The sequence below is a fragment of the Xiphophorus hellerii genome, chromosome 10 (assembly GCF_003331165.1).
Source record: "Xiphophorus hellerii strain 12219 chromosome 10, Xiphophorus_hellerii-4.1, whole genome shotgun sequence".
Lineage (NCBI taxonomy): Eukaryota > Metazoa > Chordata > Actinopteri > Cyprinodontiformes > Poeciliidae > Xiphophorus > Xiphophorus hellerii.
This window is the reverse complement of record NC_045681.1, coordinates 22568683-22595656: the sequence shown is the minus strand read 5'-3', so window position 1 is coordinate 22595656 and position 26974 is coordinate 22568683. Positions and strand designations below refer to the sequence as shown.

The window sequence follows — 26974 nt, the reverse complement described above, 5'->3', positions numbered from 1 at the left end:
GAAAGAAAAAATTGTCAGTAAAGGAAAAACAAACTCTGATACCCTTAGATTAAATCCAGGCAACCCATTGCCTCTGGAAGTCGTCTAATAACAACGAGTAACCGATCGCAATCTTCTGGCTGAAACCGATCTTTAAAAATCCTGATCTGGCGATTCAGATTTTGGCCAATATAGATTTTTTCTGTCTGAAAAGTCACTAAATATAGTTGCTAAGACAGCTGCTGATTTTCAGACCTCTGCGGAGGTCACATTTGCCAGCGTCACGGTAGTCTAATAGTCTTATGCCGACAGACAATCCAAGCCTCACCATTTCCCCAAACATGTCTCCGTTGCAGCTCGTCTCATCGGGACTCAAGCCGGCCAACGAGCGTTCCGAGGGCGTGGGCGACACCGGAGGGCTGGAGCTGGTGCTGCCGAATCGCATGACCCGCCCCGGGACGGCCTGGGCCAGCGAGGACAAAGCCAGCTTAAAGCAGGCGCCGTCCGCCAGCTGGTGGTCGAAAGTGGGGGTTGTGTTTGAAGCCGATGCGGTCGTGTTGGTGGTGGCGGCAGAGGCGGAGGCCTGCTGGACCAACTGCGGCGTGGCGTTCTTCAAAGCCGCCGCGGTGTTGCCGTTTTGCTCTTGGTAATTGCGGAGCCTCTCGATGAGATCATTCTTGGTTCCGGAGACGGTCAGGCCGCGCAGTTTCAGTTCTTGTTTCAATTCGGCGACCTGGAAGAGGAGGAACAATGTGGAATATCTCACCGCAGTCAGCTGAATACTGAACATAGTAAGAGAATCATCTGGGATCAAACTTGTAGAAATGTCATTTAAAAGTTGACAAGCTCACCATTGATTTACATCACTGGATTAGATATCATACAACTTATCCTGCAACATACATGCGCATATATTCTATGCACTGTCAGAAATGTCAGTGGTCAGAAAAACGGTAGAGTAACGCAAAGAGTCAGAAAAAGGGACGCAATGTTGTGATATTGTCTAAACTATGACTAACTAATACATTAGTTAGTCATAGTGTAACTAATCTACTAGCTACACTATGAGACATGAGATAAAGAATTCAAGGATATCACATTTCACAAAGTTTTAACTAAAAACTAATTGAGAAAGTGGGAAGTAGGTCAGCTATGCTAGCTTGACTTTGACAACACGAACATGTACATGTGCTGAGCAGCTTGGTGTGTTTCAGTTAACACTAAAATGAGACGACCCACCCTCCAACTCTGGCAGCTCGTCAGTAGAGCGGGTGTTTAAATGAGCTAATCAACCACTGTTGTGTTCAGATGGCCGCTTATTAATAACTACAAAATAAACATCAAGTCTGAAAACAAAAAACTGTAGCAGACCGAAGGTTCTGGTTTTTAATGTCCTTTTTTGCGTGGGAAATGTCTGCCTGCTTTGAGGTGTTGTAATGCACTTTTGGATAGTCACTTTTTGGATTGTCAGTTGGTTTCCACGACAACAGGTCTGTGTGTGAAGTAAAGCCGACAGAGCGAGACAAAAATAAGAATACAGTAGTTTTGAACTGCTATAATTTCTAAAAGTTCAATAAATGACAAACTACACAAACTGCATCATTTGTTCATAGAACGTTGTGATATTCACAACAGTCATCAAATTAAATATTTCATAAAGTCTAGGAGTATATCGTTCAATTTTAACAAATTATGACTCCTACTTCAGCAATTACATAAAATTAATGTAAAATATAAATGAGAGATTTGTTTAGTTCTCTCTTGCGTCTTGACAAAACCGACAGAAACCAAACTGCTTATAGAGTTATATCTAGGGAGACAGCTTTATATCTAGGGAAATGTATTTAACATTTTAAAACATTGGCAATTTTTTCAGCTTTAATTGAAGCCATATTTTAGAGAACAAGGATGAGAAACAAGCATTTTTGTGACAGACTCCTGCTCAACCCGCATTGGAACAGTCTGGTTTTTGTGGACATGACTCAATGAATAGTAATGGTGCCTTCAGGTGTGCATCACTAGCTCTAGTTGCCAATAGCTGCTCTCCAAACCAGTTCTATAGTTCAATAAAGCTTATCTTTTAGAGATAAATAAGCTTCACTACAGAGTAAAGGTGCTGAATTTACTTTGAATTCATCCAGGTTAGCTGGAAGCGTGGTGGGTTTGGCTCCCGCCGCTGCAGCCTGGCTCTGACGGGCGGCTGTGGTCTGAGCTGAGGGGGCCGTGGTCGTGGTGGTGAGAGCCGTGCGGGAGGGAGAGGGGCCTGAGCTGGAGGAGGGAGGCTGATCAGCTTGTGGCCTGTGCGGTGAAAGAAAACGGCACAGAGTTTCAAACATCTCTCCTCACAGAGGCGCCCATCAATGCAAATAAAACCCAGATAAAGCAGCTGCTAACGGCGCAATCCAACGCTACAATCAGAAACTTCAGCTTTCCCCCATCTGCGTCCGCACCACAGGCAAATGTTTACCGACACGCAACATCGAAGGATAGTTTTTAGCTCGTACTTCTGCTTTTAATGACACACTTTGTGAACTCGCTCTAAAATGAGCTAACTACAGCAGAGGGGAGGACACCCATCAGTCACACACAAAGCTACGCCGGACGCTCACTTAGGAGGGGCGGGCAGGATGGTGTGGTAGTTGTAGTGCTGCTGCTGCTGACTGAGAATCTGCAGCTGCAGGAAGAGCTGCTGCTGCTGGAGCAGCTTGGCGTAGGACGAGTCCATCTGAGGCGGGCGCTCCTTGTCGGCCTTCTGGTCCGGAGGGATGTACTGGTGGTACTTCAGCTTCTTCACCTGTGGGGCGGAGGTCGGGACATGAGCAACTTTCGCCATGAGAGACTCCGTCAAAGCTCGGAGGTTTTCCTTACCAAACTACTCCACAACGTGACACATTCAAGTTTGTAGACCAACAAACTTGAATGTGCTTTATTGGAATTTTATCTGATCGATCAACACAAAAGTTGAATGGCTACCAATCCTTTTTATTTAACACACACACAAAAAAGAGAATAAATAAATACACCAGAACCGTCAGAAGCACCGATTAATCAGATTAATCGTGAGGACAAATTATTCAAATAATTGTCAATTAATTTAGTAATCGATTAATTGTTAAATGGAGTATACAGACTCAAAAATACTGAAAGAACAACATATTAGGAGTAGTAATTAAGCCAAAATTGTAAAACAAAAACACCTTTGGCTGTAAGTAAGTTCTACCCAGAACTCCTCAAGTGGTGGAGCTCTAGCTTCTCCTGATTCAAATTATGCAAAAAACAATTTAAAAATCTTCCATTAAGCATTTTTTGCTATCCAATTATTAACTGGTTAATATAAAAAATAATCAACAGAACAATAAACTGCATTGATGCTAAGACAAGCAGAAAGGGCCAAACTTTTCACATGTTGATGATTCAAGTATCTTTTCGCTATACATGCATCCTTCGCTACAAATCATCAAGTGTTCACTAAAGGAAATCTGTTATTTTATTTTAGGTTATATTTATATTGTTTCTCTTATTTAAAAAAGGAATTTAATTACTAATTTGTTTGCACCTTTTAATGCATTTTGATTGTATAAAGACTAATGAAAAATCTTCAGAATGTGCAAAGGTTTTATTCATCTAATCGATTAATCGTCAGAAAAATTAATAGACTAATCGAAAGCAAAAATTATTGCAAGTTGCAGTCGTAACAGAGATGCACTGATTAAGTTTTTTGTGGCAGATATCAATTTCTAGTTTTCTTTGTGGCCTGATCTTTTGATCAATTCTGAATTTTCATACAAAACTGTAAAAAACATAACAGTAGGGAAGCACGATCCATCGGCAAGTCTTTTTTGTTTTTTACAGAGCGGTATTGGTCTGTGCTCACATCAACAAATGATGTCTATTTCCATCTTTCTGTGTTTGTGTGTCAAGAGGTTCGCTTTTACAAGATGTAAAAAGTGTAGTAAAATGTATATAATATACATATAAAATATATTGGTAAATAGCGGTTATCAGCTAGAATAGCCAAATTAATATCAGATATCAGCCCAGATTTTCATATTGGTGCGTTCCTACTTAAAAACAATGTTTTCCAGGTTCTTGGATTTTTGTAGTTATTTAGATCTGAATAGAAACTGAAGATTAAATTAGACTAAAGATATACGTAGTATGTATGTATTTAATGTGCAAGGAATTTTCAGTATTCAACTTGCTGATCAGAGCAGGAAGTTATGGGAACATTGGCTGATGTCGGCTGATTGCTGCATTTCTACTGGAGTCAAAGATTTGCAAAACTCTTTATTTCTACAAGAAAATACAACCATGCATTATATTACTCCTGTGATACACCCATGCATTTATTTATGTTGGCTTATCACATAAAACCCCAAGTAAGTGAACGCAGTTAATGACTATGATGTCACAAACACAGATCTAGTAACTCCAGTGAAAACAAACATGTCCGACTGTTTCAGTGTTGAGTTCACTGTGGTTGAACAACAACACAAAAAAAACCTGTATTTGTTCCTCTTTTGATGCAGAGTTCTCTGAACAAGTCTGTCATGCTAAAATGTCAAAGTTACCGAGAAAAGCCTTTCTATACATTTAAAGGAACAGACACCGAAAAAGACCTTCCCATTTTGATATTTCTCACAGTTTTCAGAAATAATTTTAATGAAGTAGAAACTGAATCAGACGATATTTCCAAACACATTGAGTCACCGTATTACAATGAAGAATAAAAAAATCCTTGCTGACCTTAGGCTTGTGGTCCTTTGGTTTCTTCGATCTCTGTGGAGGGCGGTCTGAACTCATCTTAGCCTGGGACTGCAGGCAAAAATGGGATTTGGGGATGGAGGGAAGTCAACAAATTTAAAAAAAATGAGGAAAGGTGAACCAGTAACACCAGCTCTAATAACAGAGATCACTTCAGAAATGATCAAACCTGAGGCAAGTTTGACACCAAATGCTTAAAGGGGTTGTATTATGGTTTTTCCAGGCGAATAGTCCCATTTCACAGCACAATCAAGTAATTGTTACCATCAATTATAAAAATGCTATACATATATATATTCAACTTCATACTTTATTGGCTTGAAATTGGACCTCTGTCCCTTTAAAAACTATTGCTTTTTCTGAAACTCCGTCTTCAGGAAGTCATCACAACATATCTCCTCTATTAACCCTCTAACTACATTTTTAGCAATGTTGCTCTGAGAAGTAGCTCCTATAGTGAGCTCAGTAGATGAACAGTTCCACCAGGAGCTGGCTAATCGCTGCTGGCTAGTCTGAAGGAGCAGAGTGGGCGAGTCGCAGGTGAGTGACTACTGCATTGATGCTAAGACAAGTAGAAAGCTTGTCTTAGCAAGCTTTCTGACATAAAAGCTTGGAAAACGTAGCTGCGAGGGGAGGAGCTATGTCTAGAAGGCGGGGCTAGGTCCACCCAGACATTTTGCACAGTTGCCATGGAGATGAAAGAATTTCTCAAACATGAATAAAAAGATCAAGGCAAAACTCCAGGAATGTTTTTGATGAGGGAATAACATTATAACATGATGATGTAAAAAAGTCTACCCAACATCACACTGTCCCTTTAAATGTTGCGTACCTTGAGGTGTCCAGAAGACAGGCGAGAGCTCAGTGACAACCCATTTGTTATCTTTGGCAGTGGGGGGGGGTCCGACAAACTGACCAGAGGTGGAGGAGGTGGAGGAGGGGGCTGTGTGAGAAACTGAAGACGTGGTTGTGGTTAACAGCGCGGAATCTCTCCCGTGATTTGCTTCAATCGGTTGGGAGGATGAGCTGTAATACCTGCGTGGGGGACATGTCCCCGTTCTGGGCCAGCACGTGGGAGGGGGACAGCTGCGTGACGGCACTCAGCGGAGAGTCGTGATTGGCTAGCTGGTCAGGTGACAGAGCATCGCTGCTGTCTTCGTCTAGAGACGAGCTCTCCCCTCCGGCTCCTTTTGGGGAATCTGCAACAGAACAAGAGACGGATTCTTCAGGTCGCCGTAACAACAACTAGACCTTCGTCTTCCTCAAACAAAATCTGAAAAATGTCGCAATGAAGTAACATTAGGGAAGTTGGACAACATGTTGTGTTCTGTGGCTCCTCTGTCGCAACGTGGCTGTGGTAATGCCTCAGCCAGAGGTGAGCGCTTTGTTTTAACGCTGCAGCTCCCAGCAGGAGGATGAATCCTCCCGTGTTTCTACATCCTGCTGGGAGGAAAACCCTGGATGTTCTCATTGCTTCTCTTCTGACGTGAAGAGAAGCAATTCCTGAGTTGTTGTTTTTACATGTTTGACCAAGCTCAAATATTGCTATTGGAAATTTTAAAAAGTGTATCGGGGCATCCCTAATTTTATGTGCCAGAACAACAAAAGGAAAATGAAAATTAGGAGTTTCTGAATGGTCTACTTTGTAAAAAAGCTGAAGCTCAGTGCAATTAGATGCAGAGCGTCTCTCAACAACACTTCCACAATACCAAGATTGAATTTAGGTGCATCCCTGCAACTAGGTGTGGACTATTTTATTTACCAATCAGTGGACATCTAAACTTAAGAAAAGTAACTAAGTAGTTTTGAATTTATTTTGCGTAGTCTGGTTCTTTGGAAGGCCGTGTATCAAATAACTACTAAAACAATGGGTGTTTTAGTAACTTTTCTAGTTTTCCATTGAATAATTGCATTGAACTTCTAAAAGTAGCTGTTACAGTCTTAAGAATATAACTTTGTTTTCTTGTCATTAAGGTGGAAATTATATTCATTTTTCAGGTTTTTTTTTTTGCACTTCAAAACCACAAAATTCTACCAAAAATTTCTGGTGTAGTTTCTAGTAAGACAAAACTAACATACAAGTAACTTTTCAGCAAGATATAGGAGCTTGTTCAAGGATAATAATTTATTAATATTGATGAAGAAGTGGTATTTCCACTGGCAGATTATTTCACATGGGAAAAAGCTCCTATATTTGTTGAAAAGTTACTTGTAAGTTAGTTTTGTCTTATTTCCAGTAAACTAAAATATTTGCAATAGAAACTAGACCAAAAATATTCTGTAAGATGTGATTTTGTAGTGATAGGTACATCAACATTCCACAGAAGAAAATATATCCATCCTCTTTTTGCAAACGTTTCTGGGTTTGACTAGGTTTTAACATTTAAGATCTAAATATATATTTAAAAAATTTTGTTTTTTTTATGACAAATTTGCTATGGTAAATATTCTAAATGAAAGCTGTCTGTCTTTTTTTCCCCCAAAACTTCACACAACTTTTACGGTACTGAACAAGTTTTGTTTATCTGGTCCGAGGCTCGAAATGGTTCTTTGAATTGTTACGGTTGCAGACCTCTGGTCAACTACTGTACATCCAACGCTAATGAGATCCACCAAAGCTTGGAGTTGTAAGTCTTGGTGCACCGATTGCAGTTTTCTGGCCGATCACCAATCTTTAAAAAGCCTGACTCGCCGACTCCGTTTCTGGCTTATACTCATTTCTTTTCTTGTTTTAATATAGCAACAAATTCAGCAAGCTGGCAACAGAAAGATGACTGTTGATAAAAAGTTTAACCCTGATCATAAAGTCAGCAAGTGTGAAAAAAGGTCTATGAACAGGAAATGATTAATTTGTGTACATCCGAGGTATGCAGCAACAAAAACGTTCATTTTAAGGCATTTAATTCCTATTAATGCAGCCGAGTGTTTTCAGTGAAAGTCGGCGGTTACCCAGCAGCGAGGACTGCAGAGGGCAGCTGACAGACAGGATGTTCTTGTGGACCAGCTCGATGGGACCGGGCCGGTGAGAGATCTTGTCATTGAGGTCGTCGGCCAGCCGCGCCCGCTTCAGCTTCAGCTGCTTGGCCTGCAGGGACGGCTCTGCTGACGTCTCTGTGGAGGACGCAGAAAAGAAAGAAAAATCACCAGCTGATTGGTTTTGTTCTACAGAACGTGTGAGATCCACCCAGGTGAGTGAGCTTGTGCTTCTTTCAGAAAGGGAAATGACAAGGAGTTTCTTTTAAAAGTCTTGCAGAATAATTGTTAAAGAAACACTGCTAAAAGGAAGTTGGGTTTCTGAAGATTGCAGATATTAAGCTAGGGGTCTGAGCCACTTCCTGTATTTGAATTCAAACAGAGCTTAAAACCAAAATAAAACATACAGATGGTTGGTGCAGATAAAAGCAAAAGCAATCAACATTATTAACTCAATTAAGACTGCATCTATGAAATCCTTTTAAGAATTGAGACATGAATCTTGCAGAGAAATAAGAAGAATTACAAAAAGCTTAAGTTACGTTTAACACATTTTCTAATTTTGCTCTTTTGCTCACCCTCCAGAATGTGCATCCTGACCAGCTCAGAGCGCTCCGGGCGACTCCGGATCTTCCTCTTCAGGTAGTCCTCGGTCTGAAGAGGAGAAATAACACAAATGAAACATACAGCGCAGAGCATTTTCTTGCAGAGTAGAAAGCATAAAACATTTTGTTTCAACCTTTACAAACCAGAAATTGTTTGTCACAACTCTACTTTAACCTCCCTGCTAAATGCTCATTGATATTACCACTAATAATCCAAACAGCGACTGTAATCAGTCACTTATTCTGCAGGAAAGAAAAAGTCATTTTCTGCATAAGGCTGCTGCCTCGGTAGAGGAAACCCACTGTGACTGCTCACCCTCGCTCGCTCCAGACTCCTCCGCTGTTCGTGAAAGGCTGCAGGGCTCTTCAGGGCTGCATGGAGAGGCAGGACAAAACAAAAAAAAACAGTTTAAAAAAAAAACAGCAGAGAAGAAGACACTTGGACTGGGATGACTGGCAGCTCTCGCTTCAACAAGTGAGAGCGCACAGCGCTCCGGCTGAACAGCGAGTCAAAGCAGAAGTAGCTGCATGTAGAGGAGGTCAGCAGTGCTAATTCAAACCACAGACTCTAATGACATTTCAGCTGAAGCCTTCAAGATGTCTCTGCTACAGGATCCCCACAACATGACGCCGCCACCAGCAGCGATTTGGACTGTTAGTGGGTAAATTACTGGGAGCGCTTTAAGTGAAATCCTGAATATAGACAGATTAATACCCAAAATAAGAACTGGTTTAGCTAAACGAGATTAGCAATTAGCATATGAAGCTAACACAACTAGCTAATGTCAGGTATTGAATTTACGTCGTTTTCACATTGAATTTTCATGTCAAATTTTCTCTTCATTTAAGCCTGTCAGAATAAGCAATACATAAATTAATTAGCATGATAAAATAAAAGGAGTGCAATCATTTTAATTCGGACAACAGACGTCAAATAGATGCTCCCCTTTAAAGTAGCAGAAAAGTCGCCATTTTGAGAAATGCAGCAAACATTTGACACCCAGCGTGAAGTAGTTAGCTTGCACTACCTGCCACTTTTGCCTGTTTTCCCTGTCTGAGCTGAATGGTTATTTCAAATGCAATTTTGGCTACAGAAACTTCAAAATCCATCATTATTATTGCTGTTTATGGTTGTTTTATTTGTTCATTTTGGATATTTGAAATGTTTTCCGAATTAATGTTGAATGTTCTTTAGAAATAAAGTTTTTTTATATACATCTTTGAGAGTGGGTACTTGCATTAATAAGCCATTGTCATTATTATTATTATACAGTAGTTGAAAATGCTCTCAAAATGACAATATTATTATTTATAGCAATCATTTCTGGGACAATTTATCGTCCAGAAAACTTTGTTAACTTCATGGTTTAGTAGAAACAGAAGCATAACAACAAAAAGAATCACTTTGTTAGCAGAAGGATATTGGGAGGGCAGTGACAGTTATGATGTAACGTAGCAAAGATCTGATTGGTCAACAGCTGGCGAAATCCCAGCCAAGGGTGTGTGTGAATGAGGACAGTGTGACTAGAGGCAACTGATGACTGGGTGGGGGGTCCGAGGCAATCCTGATGACACAACAGCTGGAGATTAAACAAACTTATTTACAGGTATTCATATAACAAAAGGTCGGGAGGTCAAAACGACACAAAGATAAAGTAATCTTTATTGAAACTTAGTTTGCCAAGCAAATAAATTTGTTCTCACACCGACTGGACACAGAGTTGCTTTTTATTGTGAGTATAGGTGGTAATCTTGTTCACGGTGGCATCTGTTTATAAAGCATAGAGTTGTAATTAAACTAAATGCTTCCTCAGTATAAAGGATAAAAATGAGAGTTAATCTCATAATTTGATAACAAATGGCATTTTATTCACAGGAGAATTAATGGTTCTGTAATAATCAGTAAGTTCGCCATACATATGGGTTACTAGGCAACACTAACGGCACTGTACTTCAGTGTGGAAGTCATGAGTGACGGAAGAAGACTTCATTGAGTGAGAAATAATACAATACTCGCCAATGACCAAAATTTTTTTTTTTAATTAATAATTAATAATCATAACCTTCTAAAATGATAATGTTTTTGAGCCAATAATACAAAGCATTGTTATCTTATTGTAAACAGACAAAAATTTAAGTATCTGTTGAACAAAACCCTATTTAGAATAATGTTCATTGACTTAGGAATATAAATTCATAATTTTATTTGCTGATTAATTCATTACTGTGATATAGCATTTAGATCACTAAGAGGAACATGTTAGAATCCAGGATAATAAAGTTGATCATGTGACCTACATGTAGCACACAATTATTGCAATCTCAAAGTTCTTTTGTAATTATAAAATAATAATAAGTAAGAGGAAGCGCAAACGTTGTTAAAAAAACATTTCACTTTCACTTCACTACTTTTCCTTGATTTCACTTTCTTTCAAAGCCCTCCATGTTCCCACGGACACACACAGAGCTCCACAGACAGAACACCTTCTGGATCTTCAAATCCTAGAAAGACATAATGCATCCAAGGCCAGCTGACGCCGTTTGTATTGTTTAATTTCTGTTCATTTTCTAATAAACTCTTAAGCTTCACAATGACAGCAACTGGGTAGCTGTCATGGGTCAGCTACCCGAGTTAAGAATACTTCGACAGACTGTGGAAAGTTACTCATCCACACTGCCCCCGGCTGCTAAAACCAAGGTGAAAACTTGATGCTCGTTCTCACCTTGAACTGTTTCCACCACTGCGAAGGCACAATCATGCTTTTTTCAGCTGAAAACATCAACAGCTAGCAACACAATCTAAAAGTCTGTTTGTGATTTTTTTCAACAGTATCCATACATAGATATGGCGACTCATTTGAAATGTGGTCGGATTTTTACTTAATAACTAAAGGGTTCATTTGATCCGAAGATTCGCTTAAGGCGAAAATGACAACAGAAGCCCAACAGATACAGTAGCCACTTCTACAAAAGTTGAAGAAAACTGAATTATATGAAGATTCCTGTTCAGCTTTGCACCTATAGGCAGAACAACGTCTCAGCGATCTCTGTTAAATCTATGCTCTTCTTTAAATTTTTATCTATGCAGCCACCCTGGTCACAATGTTATGCCTATGGTTTCCTTTTCCTGTGTTAATGTGGATAAACATCATCTGGTTTAGATGAAAAAAGTTGTCAAACAAATGAAGGTTTGCCTTAAAAATGTCACAGCGGTGTTTAAAGTAGGGGTCGGGATCCAGATGGAGGTCACAAACAAACAAATTTGGAGTCAAGCTAAGCAAATAAAATGGTAATCGTTTACTGTATTTATGAGAGAAATTCAACAACAACAACAAAAAACATTACTTACAAATTCAGAAGAACAATGCTGTTTTACTAAACCTGTGTAACTGAGCTACTAATAAACACACACATATACAGTATATTCAACCCATAGTCAGGAGTTTCTAATATAGTCATTCTGGAGATCAGATTGAAGGCAGAGACTGGCTGAAATGATGTCTGTGTTAAAAAGAAAAACCATAAACCTTTTAAGTCATTTCATCATCATTTTTCTGTATCGGATCAATATCAGCCGATACGAAACCTCACATATCTGCATCAGGAAAAAAGTGGATCGGTGCGTCCCTTACTGCAACCAAACAAAAACTTGCTACTTGCCAACATTGGCAACTGAAATTTTACTTTACTTTTGGAAATAAATCCTTAGGTTCATATCTTGAGCTAAAAAGTTTACAGAATTACCACTTACAGTGACACTGTTGGATTGTAAGGGGGTATTCGCTTGAAACGACAAAAGAAAACAAAAAGAAAAAGAAGAAAAGTCAACATATCAGGGTTAGCGTGCAGACTTAGCACAAAAAGATTTACAGTTTTTATGCAGGGTGATGATCTGTGCCAAACTGATGGCCTCTGCTGGGTGGCTGTGGCTCAGAATGAGAAGAAGTTATCAGAAGATCAGTAGGGTGACTGCTTCAGACACAAATGTTTTTCAACCCCCAACCCAAAGAAATCAAAAAGAAGCTCTGCTTAGAGTAAAGATCAAGACCAAAGAGAAGAAACAACTGAATTAAAAGAGCATTCTGACTGCATCAGGGCTAAGAAGGGCTTTGCTCTAAAATGTGAGGACGCAAGCACTTCATGCAGACATAAAAATAAAAAAGGGTTTATTTCTAGTTTACCCCTTCTTTTAATAGCTGCTTTTAACTGTCTGGTCACGCTAAATAAAGCCATGGTAAACAGTAAATATTAACTTCTCTGTACATCTCTCCATACTGAGATCACACACAGAAGATGTAGTTAACACATTCTTGGTGTGCAACACTGACCGCTGCCTTCGACTTCAGACCCAAACTAAAACGCTTGATTAAAAAAAATAAAAAGGTACTCCTTATGTCGAAACTAACAGAAAAAATATTTTTTTAAAAACACGAACCAACTGTCTCTTGTGATGTGTGTAACTCATGAAACAGGAAGTGCTTGGAGAAGAAGAGGAAGCTGCCCTATTTGATAACACAAACTGGTGCAAAAAGACGCAATGTGTGCGATGTACGCGGAATGTACTTATTCATACCGATAACACAGATACGGGTCAACATCTTCAGAAGAGAAGTGAAGAGAGGAAACTGCGAAAATGTTCGCAAAATGTCATTGAAGGCTGGAGTTTTGAGTTAGCAACAGCAAATAATTGATTAAAGAGGGAATTAAACTGTAATGTAACAAAAATACTCAACAGTGTCAGTGTGCAGCGCATGCTGATGCAGGAAATAGAAAAGGCTAACCCTGTGACCTCAGTTTAGGGACATGGAAACACTACCTGAGGCACATCAGGAGGCAATAACCCTCCTGATGTGCCTCAAAAAAGCAGAAATTCACCAACATTTCTCTTCAGGTAACACTGAGTAAGGATGAGGTTTTCTAAGGAATTAAACTGCATCATCTGCATACAGACAGATGTGAAGGAACACAATGCAAGTTTGGTGAAACAGAAAACGAGATTCAAAATGTGAACTTACGTGGCATGATCCCTTGGCTGACCAGCTCCTCTCGAGTGCGTCTCTGCTGAAGTTTGAGCTGGAGGACTGCATGGACCCAGAGATGACGAGAAGAGAGAAGAGAGGAGAAGAAGAGAGTCAGTCACAGCCGGCGAACGGAGGAAACCGCAGAGATGGAGCTCTGAGCGAGGTCAGCAATCCATCCGTCAAATTCACACGAATAAATGTGGTCGAACCGAGTTGAGGAGGACCTGCACTCTCCGCTAGTCAGTTCATCCTCCCAGTTCCCCCTTCTTCATTTTCTCTCTTTTTTTTTTGAAGTCAAACAGAAGGCGGGTACAAAGTGGGTGTAGACAGACTACTATGCACTTCCTGTTTCTAGGGGTTTTCTTCTTTTTTTTTTCCTGCATCAGGAGTTTTCAGATGTGTGAGAAAAAAAAACAACTCATCGTGCATCATAGAAATGAAAAGCAACTACAACCTAAAAGATCAAAGAAAGTAGGGCCGAAAAAAAAACCTGACATGATGGATTGTAAGCAGACAGGTTCTGATTAACAGGTTGATGTAGCATGTGGGCCGACTGCAGCGTCATTTCAAAACAGGAAGTACTCGTTACATAACCGAGCAGCAAACAGAGGGAGGTCTGGAGAAAGCAATGCTTTTTCAAAAGGAGCAGGACCTTGTTTAACCTTTTTGTACGCAGTGTCAAGATCACTGATAGCTCTTCAAACTGGCGATGAAAATAGATAAATTTTTGATTAGGTCAGCAACATGAAACTTGATTATGACCAACATCTGATTGTGTATATAAACTGAATTTCATCCTTCACCGCGATACAGACAACAAAAAAGAAAAAGTGATGACGACTTTGATTATAATCTAGTGATTTTGACAGAAATTTGCATGAAGCACCAAACATACTCGTTTATTAACTGTGCTGTGATGGTGAGTGTGTTAATCTTGGCACACTGTTGGGTCTATATTGGTGACTCTTATTTTGAAGTAGGAAAGGAAGTTGCTCTTTAACTACCCTGTTGTGTTGAGAGGTACCATTGTTTTCCCCAGTGTATTATTATCCTGGTAGGCCATCAGGCTTTACTTTCCTCCCCACCAGGCTAAGTATTTATTTATTTATTTTTATTTAAATAGAGGTAATTCATAAAAAAATTAAAATAAAATTCTTAGTTTTAACAAATAAAAAATATTATGAAAAATGTGACTTCATCTTGTTCTTGAACGCATCATCGTGGATGTATCCCACAGCCAAAATTAAAGGAGCAATGCTGGTACAGTTACACTCTGATCAAAATAAACAGGCCTTGTTTTGTATGCATCATCTTTCCCCGCTAGTGTAACGCGTGTGGGTGTGTGTGTGTGTGTGTATCTATGCAGTAGGACACACTGCTGAAGACTCCCAAGAATTTGTGGTCAGCCGTTATGTCTGCTACTTTAAGGACACCCTGCACCTGTCCTTTCCCACTTATAAAGCAACGTCATTGGCTAGCTAATCAGTTAGCTGCTGCTATCACAACAATTCAGGGCTGGCGTGCAACACTGAAAGCCCTATGAATTACTGTGAGCTCTTAGGCCTCTTGATGTCATTCCTACGGTCATCACTGGCTATCCCGGCGTCCCTTTTATTTTAACAAGTGTGCATGCTTTACACCTGGGCCATTAGTCGATCACCAAAGACTCTTCCCTGGAAGCAGAAACATGCCGGTGACGTAAAACCAGATCTGAACTAGAAGATTGTGACTCATAGGTTGTGTAAACCTCCTTCGCAGGCGAATAAAAACATAAGGGAGCTCTGACACGTCGTTGCAAACCGATGATGGCATGGTGGAGGTTTATTCTGGGAAAGAGAATCCTACACTTCCCCTCTATTCTTATCTCACCATACACCACTCCTTACAGTCAATAACTTATTTATCCTCTTCAGCTCTCTTTCATCTTCCTATCTTTGTTCCTAAAGTTTAATCAAGGGGGGCAGGAGGGAGTATTTCAAGGCGAAGTCTGTTTATTCCAGAGATACTAGCTTGAAGAGGCTAATGATGACATGAAGCAATAAAAAAACAACCCACAAGTGACCGTAACTCTTCAGGTACCAACAGAGCCAAACATGTCTAAGTTCAAACAGATCCAGTGTAAACACCTCGTTTTCAGCTTTTTCAGATGATAGACCAAAAGTCTTTTCTTGTGTACGTCTCTACCGGCTTTGCTACAGACGGAAGGTTTTGCCCGTTCTTCCTCACAAAACAGCTCAAGCTCTGTCAGATTGGATGGAGAGCGTCTGTGAATGTCAAATTTCAAGTCTTGCCACAGATTCTCAGTTGGATTCAAGTCTGAACATTGACTAGGCCATTCAACCACATGAGTATACTGTGATCTAAACTATTCCATTGAAGAACTGGCTACACGTTCAGGATGTTTAACATGTTTCTCCAAGGATTGCCCAGTATTCAGCTCTAACCATGTCCTATAAACTCCTTACTAAAGAAAAACATTCAAACAGTATTATATCACCCCCACTACATCACCATCCTCACCATGTGTCAGTCATGTGTAGTGTAATTTTTCTCCTACATATAACATTTTGCATGTAGGCAAATTGTGGATCACCTTCCATGTGGTTGATGTGTTCTCTACCTCAGCAGTGGATCTCTACAGAGTGACCACAAACCTTTCAGCTGCCTCTCTGATCAATGTTCTCCTTGACTCAACTACAAGTTTAGGTGAACTCCCATGTCCTGGTGCTGATATCGAACTGATACAACAACAGCACAACTCATACGTTTGTAACTTACTTTGTAGTTTGGAATGTTAGAAAATGTGATTCTACTCGAACAGAGAGAAATAGTCAACAACAATAGGCATGAGAACAAATGACCTGTTTATTATTATCCAATGGGTCTGAGCGCAGGATATAGAAACGCTGGGCCGGACTAAATGCTGGTATTAGATGCTTATATCGGAGATTTTAGATGCAGGCTGATATAATCAGATAGTATTTTTTTTTTGGCTGATATCAGACCAATATCTACGGTATATTGAATTGGGTCACCCCTAATAGTTGCGTCATTTCCCTTTGAATTTTGGATGACAGATAATTCAGTCTTGTAAATTAAATTACACACAGATGACCTCTGTGTCTAAGAGTTGTCCTTATTGCAGTTTTCTGGCCGATTAAGATTTTTGTCTGAAAAGCTGTTAAATTTAGCAACAAAGTTGCTGAGTTGGCAACACTGAGTTGACTATCATTACCTGGGTTGACCTGGTGGGTTGGTTTGTCTGTCAGTCCTCTCTCACAGAAGAACAGAAGGTGACAGTGGCTGATTTTCAGACACTTGTGGAGGTAAAAGATTGATGGATAAGATCGGTTTGACGTGAAAGTATCGGCCGATTGACGGAGCACCCCTAAAATTTACTAATTGGGTATATTCTTTAAAAAAGCAAAGCACTGGATTTTAATTAGAACTGTAAGAGTAAAGAGAACTGAATTCAAATGTATGCCACCTTTTACAGATTTGGAAAAGAAGCAAAAAAACATTTATTATTTTGCTTTCCCTTTGCAATTATGCACTACGTTGAGTTGGTCTAACACATAAATGAAACACTGACCAACATATTTGACGCGTATTTATGTTTGTGGGGATGACACTCATCAAAATGTAATACTTGCTTCTGGTTTTCTCAATTGTTAACTTTGTATTTGTGTGATTTTATGATGTACAGCGTTTTGAACTGCCTTGTTGCTAAAACGTGCCAGACAAATAAACTTGATTGATTGATTGATAACCTCCCAATAAAGTTACACGCTCGAAAGGTATGAATACTTTCAATCAGAAGACGTGTTCTTTATGCTTTGCAGACATGCAGAAAGAGACCCAGTATACTCTCTTAGACTTAACCAGGTTTGAAGGCCATTTTGGTTAAATTGGGAAAAGGACAAAAAGGGCAGTGGGGACTTTTATTGGGATTCTGGGACACCGGCAACGCTTCTTCGCTGCTGTAGTCACAACAAGCTGCAGTGAAGGAGCTCAGAGGGCACGATTCACAGCCTCAAGGAGCTGCAGAGGAAACGACAGTAGACCACAATATGAGGGTTTTCTCAAAAAGAGCAACAGGATGTCACATTTTCACTACCATGTCAGTCTCAAAATTCTAATTCTTCACACTAAAAGGAGCTTGTAAAGCTTGCTGATATAACTGCACAAATAAAGCAAGAAATATCCTTTTGATGAAACAAAGTTGGGAGAGTGATTGTGTTGCAGTCATTCCAGAAATGTCTGAGAGATGATTAAAGGAGCAGCAGGAAGCGCCCAGAAAGGAACACCGCAAAAACACAAAATCTTACCAAATATTTTTGCTCTAGTTTCTTAAATATCTTAATATACAGTACAGACCAAAAGTTTGGACACACCTTCTCATTGAATTCTAATTTACAGACCAAAAGTTTGGACACACCTTCTCATTGAATTCAATGAGAAGGTGTGTCCAAACTTTTGGTCTGTACCGTATGTAAAATAAGACAAAACTAAATTACACAGCACTTTGTGGCAAGATATAGGTGCTTTCTTTAAGTAAATAATTTCTTAATATTGATGAAAAAGCACTAGTTCAACTGGTAGATTATTTCACTTAGACATTTTCCCCATGTTATAAGTGAAACATGGGGCATTCTCTCCCAATGGAACAAATACTTTATCATCAATACTGAGGAATTATTGACTTAAAACAAGCTCCTATATATTGCTGAAAAGTTTCTTGTAAGTCAGTTTTTCTTAATTCTATTGTACAGTGAACCCTCGTTTTTCGCAGGGGTTACATTCCAAAAATAACCCGCCATAGGCGAATTCCGTGAAGTAGTAACCTTTATTTTTTTTACAATTATTATACAATGAAATACTCCATAATACTTTGAAGCCAAAGAATAAAACCTTTTTACAGGCCCAAACATTTGTGTAACAAATAAAAAGTACTGTATAAACTTTTTTTTAATTTTTATAAATAACTACTGTACTGTAAAATAATCATTTTAATCATTAGTACAAACTGAAGGCTTCAAATTGCGGAGATCAGCACCGCCCCACTGCAACCCGAGTCATTGGATTAGAACGGGAGAAAATGAAAAATGATTATGAAAAAAAATGCAAAGAACAGTAGGACAAATAGTGACTCACATGTATTTCACTGCTCTTCTGACTGAGCTGCTGCATCCTGACTTCGCTCTGTAGCGTTTTTTTTCTTCTAAAGCCCGTGGAGCAGGTGTGTTTTTTCGAGAGAAGGGTTATCGGTAGTTGTTGTCGCTCTTTTTTCTTCTGGGCAAAAAGATTCTTGAAATTGCAAGAGAATTTGCAAACTTAAATTTTCAAGCTGTTTTACGTACGTGTACATATTAAACCGCAACGTTATTGACACACTGGTAGAGAAGAAGCTGAGAGACTGTTTAGCCAATCAGAATGCAGAACACGACGCACGATGCAAATCCCTGAAGCAGCGAGACCGTGAAAGGTGAACCGCAAAATAGCAAAGGTTCACTGTACAAAGATATATGACTAGAAGCTAGGCCGATAACGCTTTGTAGGATTTTGTTTTGCAGTGTTCTTTTTTTAAAGCACAGTTTCCACCCTAACAAGAAAAATACATCTAGATTTAAGTCAATAACTCCTCAATATTGCAGAAATCTACCAGTTCCGCTTGCAGATTATTTCACTTAGAACATGGGAAAAATGTCTTGATATAAGTGGAATAATCTATTTTTTTTCATCAATATTAAGGAATTGCTGACGTAAAACCAGCTTTGATATCTTGCTGAAAGTTACTTGTACGTTAAATTTGTCATATTTCAAGTGTACTAAGATATTTCTACTAGATACTCAATCAAAAGAAGAAAAAAACCCCACTCATTAAGATTTAGTGTTTTTGCAGTGAAGAGCCAACTGGGTTAATCCTGCGGCGCCGACGTCTCAGTAGATCTGATTAAAGATGCCTGAGTTTGTCACCAGCGACAGAAAAAGAGGAGCGAGGAAGTGGGCAAGCGTCACAATCTCAGAGATACGATTGGCTGGGTGACGTTTTGGCACCTGCACTGGAAATACTCAGCTAAAAAAGATGAGCTCGTGCATGAGCTCAACTGCTGTGCGTTCTGTCGGCGTCTACCGCACGGCTAACGTTTCACACACAACACAGCAGGGCAGCTAGAGGGCAGGAGCAAGGCCAGGTCGAGGCCATACACACACACACACCTGTCAGTGGCTCCTACTGCATCACGCTGCCGCACCGTGGCGACAATAAAGGGAGGCGAGCTGAATACCGATCATCTTAAAAGTTCAAGTCCCAGCTCTGCCAGACTGCGTTTGGGTTCAGCTTTCTGTGAATGCATCATGTCAGATGATAAAGCAAAACACGACTCCTCTCTGCTTCTCCTCCGTCTTCAGTGGTTCTAACCTCACAGGAATGCTTTGTGTCATCTGTGCCTCTGGCTCGTGCTCGTAATGAATGCTGGTTATAAACAGTTCTTTCTGCAGCATTTACGCAGGTCGGACCAAATTAGGGGGTGTTAGGGGAACGGTTTTTCTTTTTATGTTTTTGAATTTTTTTTTTTTAAAAGGCGTGTTGACCGGCTCACTGCCAAAAAGCATTGTTTTTTTGTGACATGAGTGGTATCTAAACTAAAATAAAGAGGAAGTATCAGTTTTACTGTCATTTTCGATACTTTCTTATGTGCTTAAAGCAGCTGGGGGAAAAACAGTCAATCTAACAGTTTCTTTTTAGTAGTATGTATGCACCCACTTGTAGTTTTATTAGAAAATTTCTTTGCAGAAGTTATCATGTTTTTATGATAAAGTTCCTCTTCTGTCATGCATCCACCAACGTGACTTCCAAACTTCCCTGATGGACTGGAGATGACTCACAATTTTACTCATCTTTATCTAGATCCAAAACACACTCAGAACTCCTACACAAAAGTATTCGCAACCATTAATTTTCATTTTATTTTGCCATATTAAAACTACAGACTTCTATGGATCTTATTTTGATTTCATGTGACATTTCTTAATGAAGTGGTAGTAAAATAGCTCATTTTAAAATATGAGCTCCGGGTGTTGTCGTCCTTCTTGAAGACTTTCCCACGGCATGATGCTGCCGCCGCCATGTGGACACTGAGCGCAACCTTCCTCTTCACAAAATGGAAACAAAAAATGGAGTGACGTCAGATGTCAGTGTAGGATTTCTCTTTTGCAAAAGACTACAAGTAATTTTTCCCACTAGCGCCCAACCCGAGCGTTTGTTTTGGTTGCATTTACCCAGAATGCTCTGTGCGTTTGTCCACTTCCTGCTTTTGGAGCGGTCAAAGGCCCGCTCCAAACGTGTTTGAATACACATATGTATACAAACTGAGCCAGAGTTCACTTCAAATGAACAGAGACATAGGTTTTAGGTGGACCTTAGTTCGCCTTTTTGGTCTGCATCCATTCCCATGTCCAAAAACGAACCGGAATTTCTAGGCAAACAGACTGGAGTTCGAATTAAGCGGACAAGCTGTGGTGGTCTACGTATCATTGACTCAATTCCCAAAACGGGCCACAATGGTTTGACCAATCATGTAAAACTCTAAAAAAATACATGAAACTCCGTCATGATGTGTCAAAGTATATATAACTCTGTTCTCCTGAAGACACATCTGCTAACATCCGAGTCCAAAAGAGTTTCTGTTTTATCTTGACCAGTAAACCAAACGCCTTATCTATAAAAAACCTCATAAACTACTCATATGAAGCCATAAAGCTCCGATAACTCAAATCACAACCAAGGCACATAAACACAAACCGTCTCGGATAAGTGTTTATGTTTGAATCCGCGGGTCGCCCACCTTCTTTCAGGCTGTGGTAGACCAGTCTCTCCTGATCCATCTTCAAGCATGCGTTCTCCATGTCATCTGCCATTGGGGGAGAATCCACAGGGGAGGGTTTAAAAGACAGGCAATGGTTGGTGTCCAACATCATCACTCACAACAGAGATCGATTCTTTGGTAAGCAGTGATCATCGCTTGCAGAGAGTCCTGGATGAATTCAAAAGACTCCAGTCGGAGTTAAAGGAGGTTTGCTGCTAAACAGCAGCAGCAAAGGGAAGGACAGCGCCACGGCTTGGGCTGTCCCCCGTATCAGAGTGATTGATTGGTCAGCCTCTCCTCTCCTCTCTCTCTGCTTTCCCTTCTTCCTGCTGATCGCTTGCCGGCGAGTCACGACAGCGCCGCTCCTGCGGTTTTCCCCCAGAGCCGGGTTGAAGGACTCAGCATGGGCGAGTCGCGGAGAGAAAAGTGGAGGAAAAAAAAAAAAAAGAGGCCAGCGGCTGAGGAAGGCGGACGGCAGTGAACTCGGCTCAGCGAGCCTCCCAGTGAGGCGACTTTGGTTGCAGCTCCTCCTGAATCCAGCACATGCGCGCGCACACACGCCAACACGCATAAACACACACACAGGAGCGGCGAGTGTTTGCTGATAAAGTTCTCCGGCTCAGCTGTTGCCATTCATACACAGTTACAAGCTCAGGGTCCTGAAACATACAGACCACGTTCAGATTCAACACAAACACCACATACAGACTAAAAATAAAATGTAAAAAATCACAGACTGATGTAATGTGCTCTTAAACACAGGCTTCCTTTGAAAAGCAGCCGCTCAGCCAACCTAGGAGCAGCTTTTACTGTTGGGCAGAAACATTATTTAACAGCTTCAGGGATGATCTCATCCGAGCCTGAAGTAGCAGATTCATATGAGCATTATTAAAACTAGGAATGCATCGATCCAGTATTTTCACTTCCGACGTCCAAGGTTTAATATCGGTGAATACCAATCCGATACAGAAAAACAGAGCTAAATTGATTTAAAGTGTTTCTTTCTAAAAAAAAAAAACTAAAAAAAAACCAGACATAAATGTACTTAAGTCCAGCAGCGCTTGTATACCTCCTGCAGACCCATTGGATAATGATAAATGGGTCAGCTGTTCTCACGCCTTTTGTTGTTGACTATTGTTTTCTGACCAAGCCTTTTCTGACATTCCACACTACAAATAAGTAATAAAAGTATGTATGATTTGTGCTGAGATATTGGGCCAATATCTGTATCGGCCAATACTCACAGCTGCAATATCGGTATCGTACCGTAAGCGAGAAAGTTGTATCGGGACACCCCTTTTATAGACAGGGTGAAATTAAGGAACAAAACAACAATCGGCAAATGGAAATGAAGAAAAATAGACTTATTTTCCAACTTTTTGGGGGGGTTTTCCGGTACAGTTTAGCTTATGGAACAGTGTGTGAACCCTCTTGCTGGCTGTAAAACGCCCCCCGTACCCCCTGCCTCCCATATGTTTTAAATAGCAAGGCCAGCTGGTCATAAGTGGGCTATATTCAGCTTGGTATCACCTGTGCACCCGAGGGGTTATGTTACCCTGAGGCACCCACATCACAGCCCTGCAGACACACAAGAGAAGGTTAAGCCTGACTTTCTTAGGCTAAATCAATTTTATTAGAGGACAAGAGGGCAGAGTTTATTCATAGAATGGCGCAGGAGCCTCGCAAGGAAAAAAAGAAGTGAGCACAAGTTGGGGCTTAATAGCTGACTAGTAAACTTCTAGCAGGTGACACATGGGACCAACACCTTAAACAAATGTCGTCTGAGGCTACAATTACTATCAGATATGAGCATGAGAATAAAGTCCACCTGCTGTTATGATTCACAGTCTGGGCGGGAAGCAGAGATGACTGCAGACTGTGGGATTAAGGCAAAGGAAGAAAAACAAAGAAGTCCAAGACTTTGTCTCTAGAGTTTGCTTCACACAGGTGATCCTTTTGAAACAAAGTAAGAAGGAAACAATAAGAAATGTACTTCTAATTTAATTTTCAGCTGTTTTGGTGATCACTTATGTAATCCAAATTGCCTTTGATCCATACATCCATTTTCTGCTGAAATAAAAATGATATAGCATTCAAAGCTTCTGTAACTTTTGTAAAATAAATTATATATATATATATATGTGTGTGGGGGCGTGTGTGGGTGTGTGTTTTTACGTAATTGTTAAAACAATCACCATGATGTGACAGTATAATATGAGACAAATAATTTGTGAAAAGATTGATGTCTTCTACTTCCTCCATGAGCTGCTATTGCTGTATAGCTGTTGGTAGAAATGTACCGCTCCAGACCAAAGACAACCAATCACAGCCAGGAGGAGGGGCTTAGCGCTGTCAATCAACCTCTCAACAGCTAAATGTGTTGACGAGAGTCATCTTAGCCTTACAGAGAAAGGTGGCCATGCTAACTAGCCTTAGCATTCACAAAGACTCTACGCACACAGGCTGACAGCGCCAAGTCCCGCCTCCTGACTCTAATTGGTTGTTGCTAGTTAGCACTTGGAAAAGGCAGACAACCTCATTTTTTTGTCTGTCTGTTATGACAGTGACAGTTTCAACAAATATGTAAGAATATATTAGAATACAGCTTAAATTACTGAATTAAAATGGCATTTCAAAAAACTGTTGCTTGTGTTATACACTGTACATGCTAAAAACATTTTTAGAAAATTAAATAAATAATAATAAAATAAAAGCACCATTAGGAATCAGTTAAACCTGATGAGAGCATCTGGAATGGCAGCTGAAATAAGGAGAAAGACTATCTGTGATTACTAAAACCAGCAAAACAAGTCTGTGAGTATTCTGCCATTTATTTGCCAAAAACAACATATGCTATAAAGACTGAGAAATAGGAAATGATGTAAAGCAGAACCAAATTTAATATTAGAAATAAGGGTAATCTTGCCAGTAGATCATTCTGAAATTGTTCAGATAAATAACTAGTAATTAAAAATATTGATGAATTTTTTACTCTATAGAAAGAACATAAACAGTTCCAAATAAAAATCAGATAGTTATCATGTAGATTTTTAGATGAGGAATATAAGACTTTTCTCCATGCCTAAAACTTTTATGAATGAGCAGCAACATAACTTTTCCTATCCTCTGTAACAAAATGTTTCTTTCTTGTCTTTTTATAAACGTTGAAACTCAGATACTTCCTGTTGTTAAAAACTACAGTTGCGTGTGTAGTTACACAAACAGGCAAGTGGAATTAGCTGGGAAATACCTCAGTGGCCAAAACGTGACCGGCTCTGGGCAATTTGGTAAATGATGGCCAATCAAAACAAAATGGCTTCCTCCACCCTTCCCTTCCTCTGTCTACGGAAGTAGCCTAACAATGAGGCCAGGCTGCTCTTATAGGCAGCTTTTTGGAAAGCTTAATGACATCTTGATCACCGTTTTATGTGTTGCTCTCTTGGCTCTAAGGGGATTTATACAAACTCAGTTCAATCTGCCTCAGAGAATCGGTCGTTTCTTTGGTGATACAAATCGATAATTCCCTTGTACGGTCATGTAGCATGAAAATCTAACTGAAAACATCAAAACAGAGTTTAGCAAAGCAACATCACAGCTTTAGTTGTTTGGTCATTTGAATCATTTCCCATGACTTCACTTCCCTCTCTCTATGATGTTGTGGATCACACCTTACTTTGACCACTAAACCAAAGCATTGGTAAACATTCAGACCAAGCAATTTAGGTGGGCTTAAAAAAACCTCCATAAATATAGAGTTCACATGCAATTTAAAGACTTTCCAACAGAAAGTCTAAAAAAATAGAAGAAAACTAAATTATAGGGCCTGAAATGTCTCATCTCTACTCAAATGATCTAAAATAATCCAGATTTTGACTAATCTAGATTAACCTAGATTCTGACATCGAGAAAATACTAGACGTTCAAAACAATTTTTAGTGTACCCAGCTGTGTTGCCGCCGTCAGTTGTTCCTGTTGCCAACAAAGGCAACTCTGACCCAGATTAGAATCTTTAAGTTATTTTTTCAGTGTCGATAATAACAAAATATCAAGTATTTGATTAACTCTGGCATTGTGCTGAGGTGAGGAGATTTATATTTGCTATCATTCTACAACAGAAATCATTATAAAAACCATTTTGAGAAAATGTATTATTTGATATATTAACCTCATTTAACCAATTAAAAACATCAACAAAAAGAAGCTAAAGCAAAGTTGTCATAATCTAAACACAAGTTCAATCTGGAGGTCACGTCAACCTCCAGATTGGAGGTTCACCACAAGGTGAAAGGTTTTGGCTTTAGGAGCAGTACAGGAAAGCTACAGTATTTGACCCTGTAGGTGTTTGTCTCTTCCTTTGTGCTTCACTTTAAAAACATTTCTAGGAATTTGTGAAGAGGAAAACAAAATACCGACCACAAGAAATGATAATAATGAAAATAAATCATCTTTCGTCTGATGTGCCAATAGATTTTCCCTTCCTAGTCCAGCATAAAGATTCAAATGAACGGTAGGAAAATGACATCAATTCCCGAATAACATAACATTCTTCATAAAACAAAATAACATTGAGGGCTAAATTAGCTGAACGTAAAGGGTTTATTCAGTAACTTGCAAAATATGCAGTATTTAATCATTTAGTCAACATTTGGATCAGACTCAAAAATGTGAAAAATACCAAACTAATGTATGATTAACTCTGAACAAACAACAGGTTTTAAATTATGTTCAGACTGAACTTCTGATAATCAACTAATGACAGACAGTAGAGACTCTAACCTTAAATAAACAGTAAGAAAGAAAGCACATTTATAAAGGATGAAATGACCATGGCTACAAACATGACATTAGCCCCAGAAATCCGATAGACTTAACCAGGTTCTGATAACATAACCAATCCCCCTGGATTTATCCGGCGTACCTTTAAAGGCGCTAAGCAAAATTGTACAAATATGAATGTTTGTAGAGCTAGCCCAGCAAACATCATGAGATCAACCAAATATTAACATTAGCATAGCAGCAGAAACTTAAAGAACAGAACCATCATTATTAACAATTTGAAAAAAGAAATCTTAGGAATCCAGAGCAGCATTAGCATCATGCTAACTAAAGCAACATAGCATCACAACTGATTATCAGTAAAGAACAAATGATAACAGAAAGAGTATAATCAAAACATGCTGAGCAAGAGAAGATGACATCTGCACTATCAACTATATCACCATAGCAATCCAAAGCTTTTACACATTTTCTGTAGCAAGGGCAAAATTTCCTGCGCCCTAAAGACATTTAATTCAACAATGCAGATTGGCTAAATGTGTAGCATTTTCACCTAGCAACCATACATGATCAGTTAGCCAGCTGCAGTACCCTACAAGAGAAATGATAAGAGTTTATCTGGTGAGATTTACTGTTAAATGAAAGACGGTTGGTGGAAATGTTGTGTAAACAACTCAGATTGCATTTAGGGACACAGTATTAAAGAAAACTGACATTGATAATAGATTTTACTTAAATCCGCTTATGTATTTTGTATTTTTTCCCTGCCAGTCAAGACAATAAGATACATTTAGGGATGGTCAGTTTGCTGTGGATCTCCAATGCCAGCAGTTGGGGAAGTTTAGGGGCCAATCGCAACTGCTTTCCGTAAACTTCCCCAACTTCTGGCAGTGGAGATCCACAGGAAACTGACCATCCCTAAATGTATCTTATTGTCTTGATGCAAGAATGCTTCCTGCCTTGAAACGTTTGTTATCAGTGATGGTCT

The 26974-nt window shown here is 39.6% G+C and overlaps 1 protein-coding gene across 5 annotated transcripts in view; it reads right to left on the bottom strand.

The window, feature by feature from the left end:
* The window catches only part of mrtfab (myocardin related transcription factor Ab), a 52337-nt gene that overhangs the window by 7564 nt on the left and 17799 nt on the right, over positions 1-26974 (bottom strand). For 3 of the 5 annotated variants that reach the window (XM_032573902.1, XM_032573905.1, XM_032573903.1), the window contains 11 exons: positions 21190-21255; positions 13337-13402; positions 8638-8693; positions 8295-8370; positions 7693-7854; positions 5779-5942; positions 5576-5698; positions 4726-4794; positions 2589-2773; positions 2106-2277; positions 308-712 (listed from right to left, as the gene is read on the bottom strand). In XM_032573902.1, coding sequence (XP_032429793.1) covers positions 308-712; positions 2106-2277; positions 2589-2773; positions 4726-4794; positions 5576-5698; positions 5779-5942; positions 7693-7854; positions 8295-8370; positions 8638-8693; positions 13337-13402; positions 21190-21255 — 1544 coding nt within the window. The remainder of the gene's footprint in view (positions 1-307; positions 713-2105; positions 2278-2588; positions 2774-4725; positions 4795-5575; positions 5699-5778; positions 5943-7692; positions 7855-8294; positions 8371-8637; positions 8694-13336; positions 13403-21189; positions 21256-26974) is intronic. The other 2 variants (XM_032573904.1, XM_032573906.1) reach the window with 1 other exon arrangement.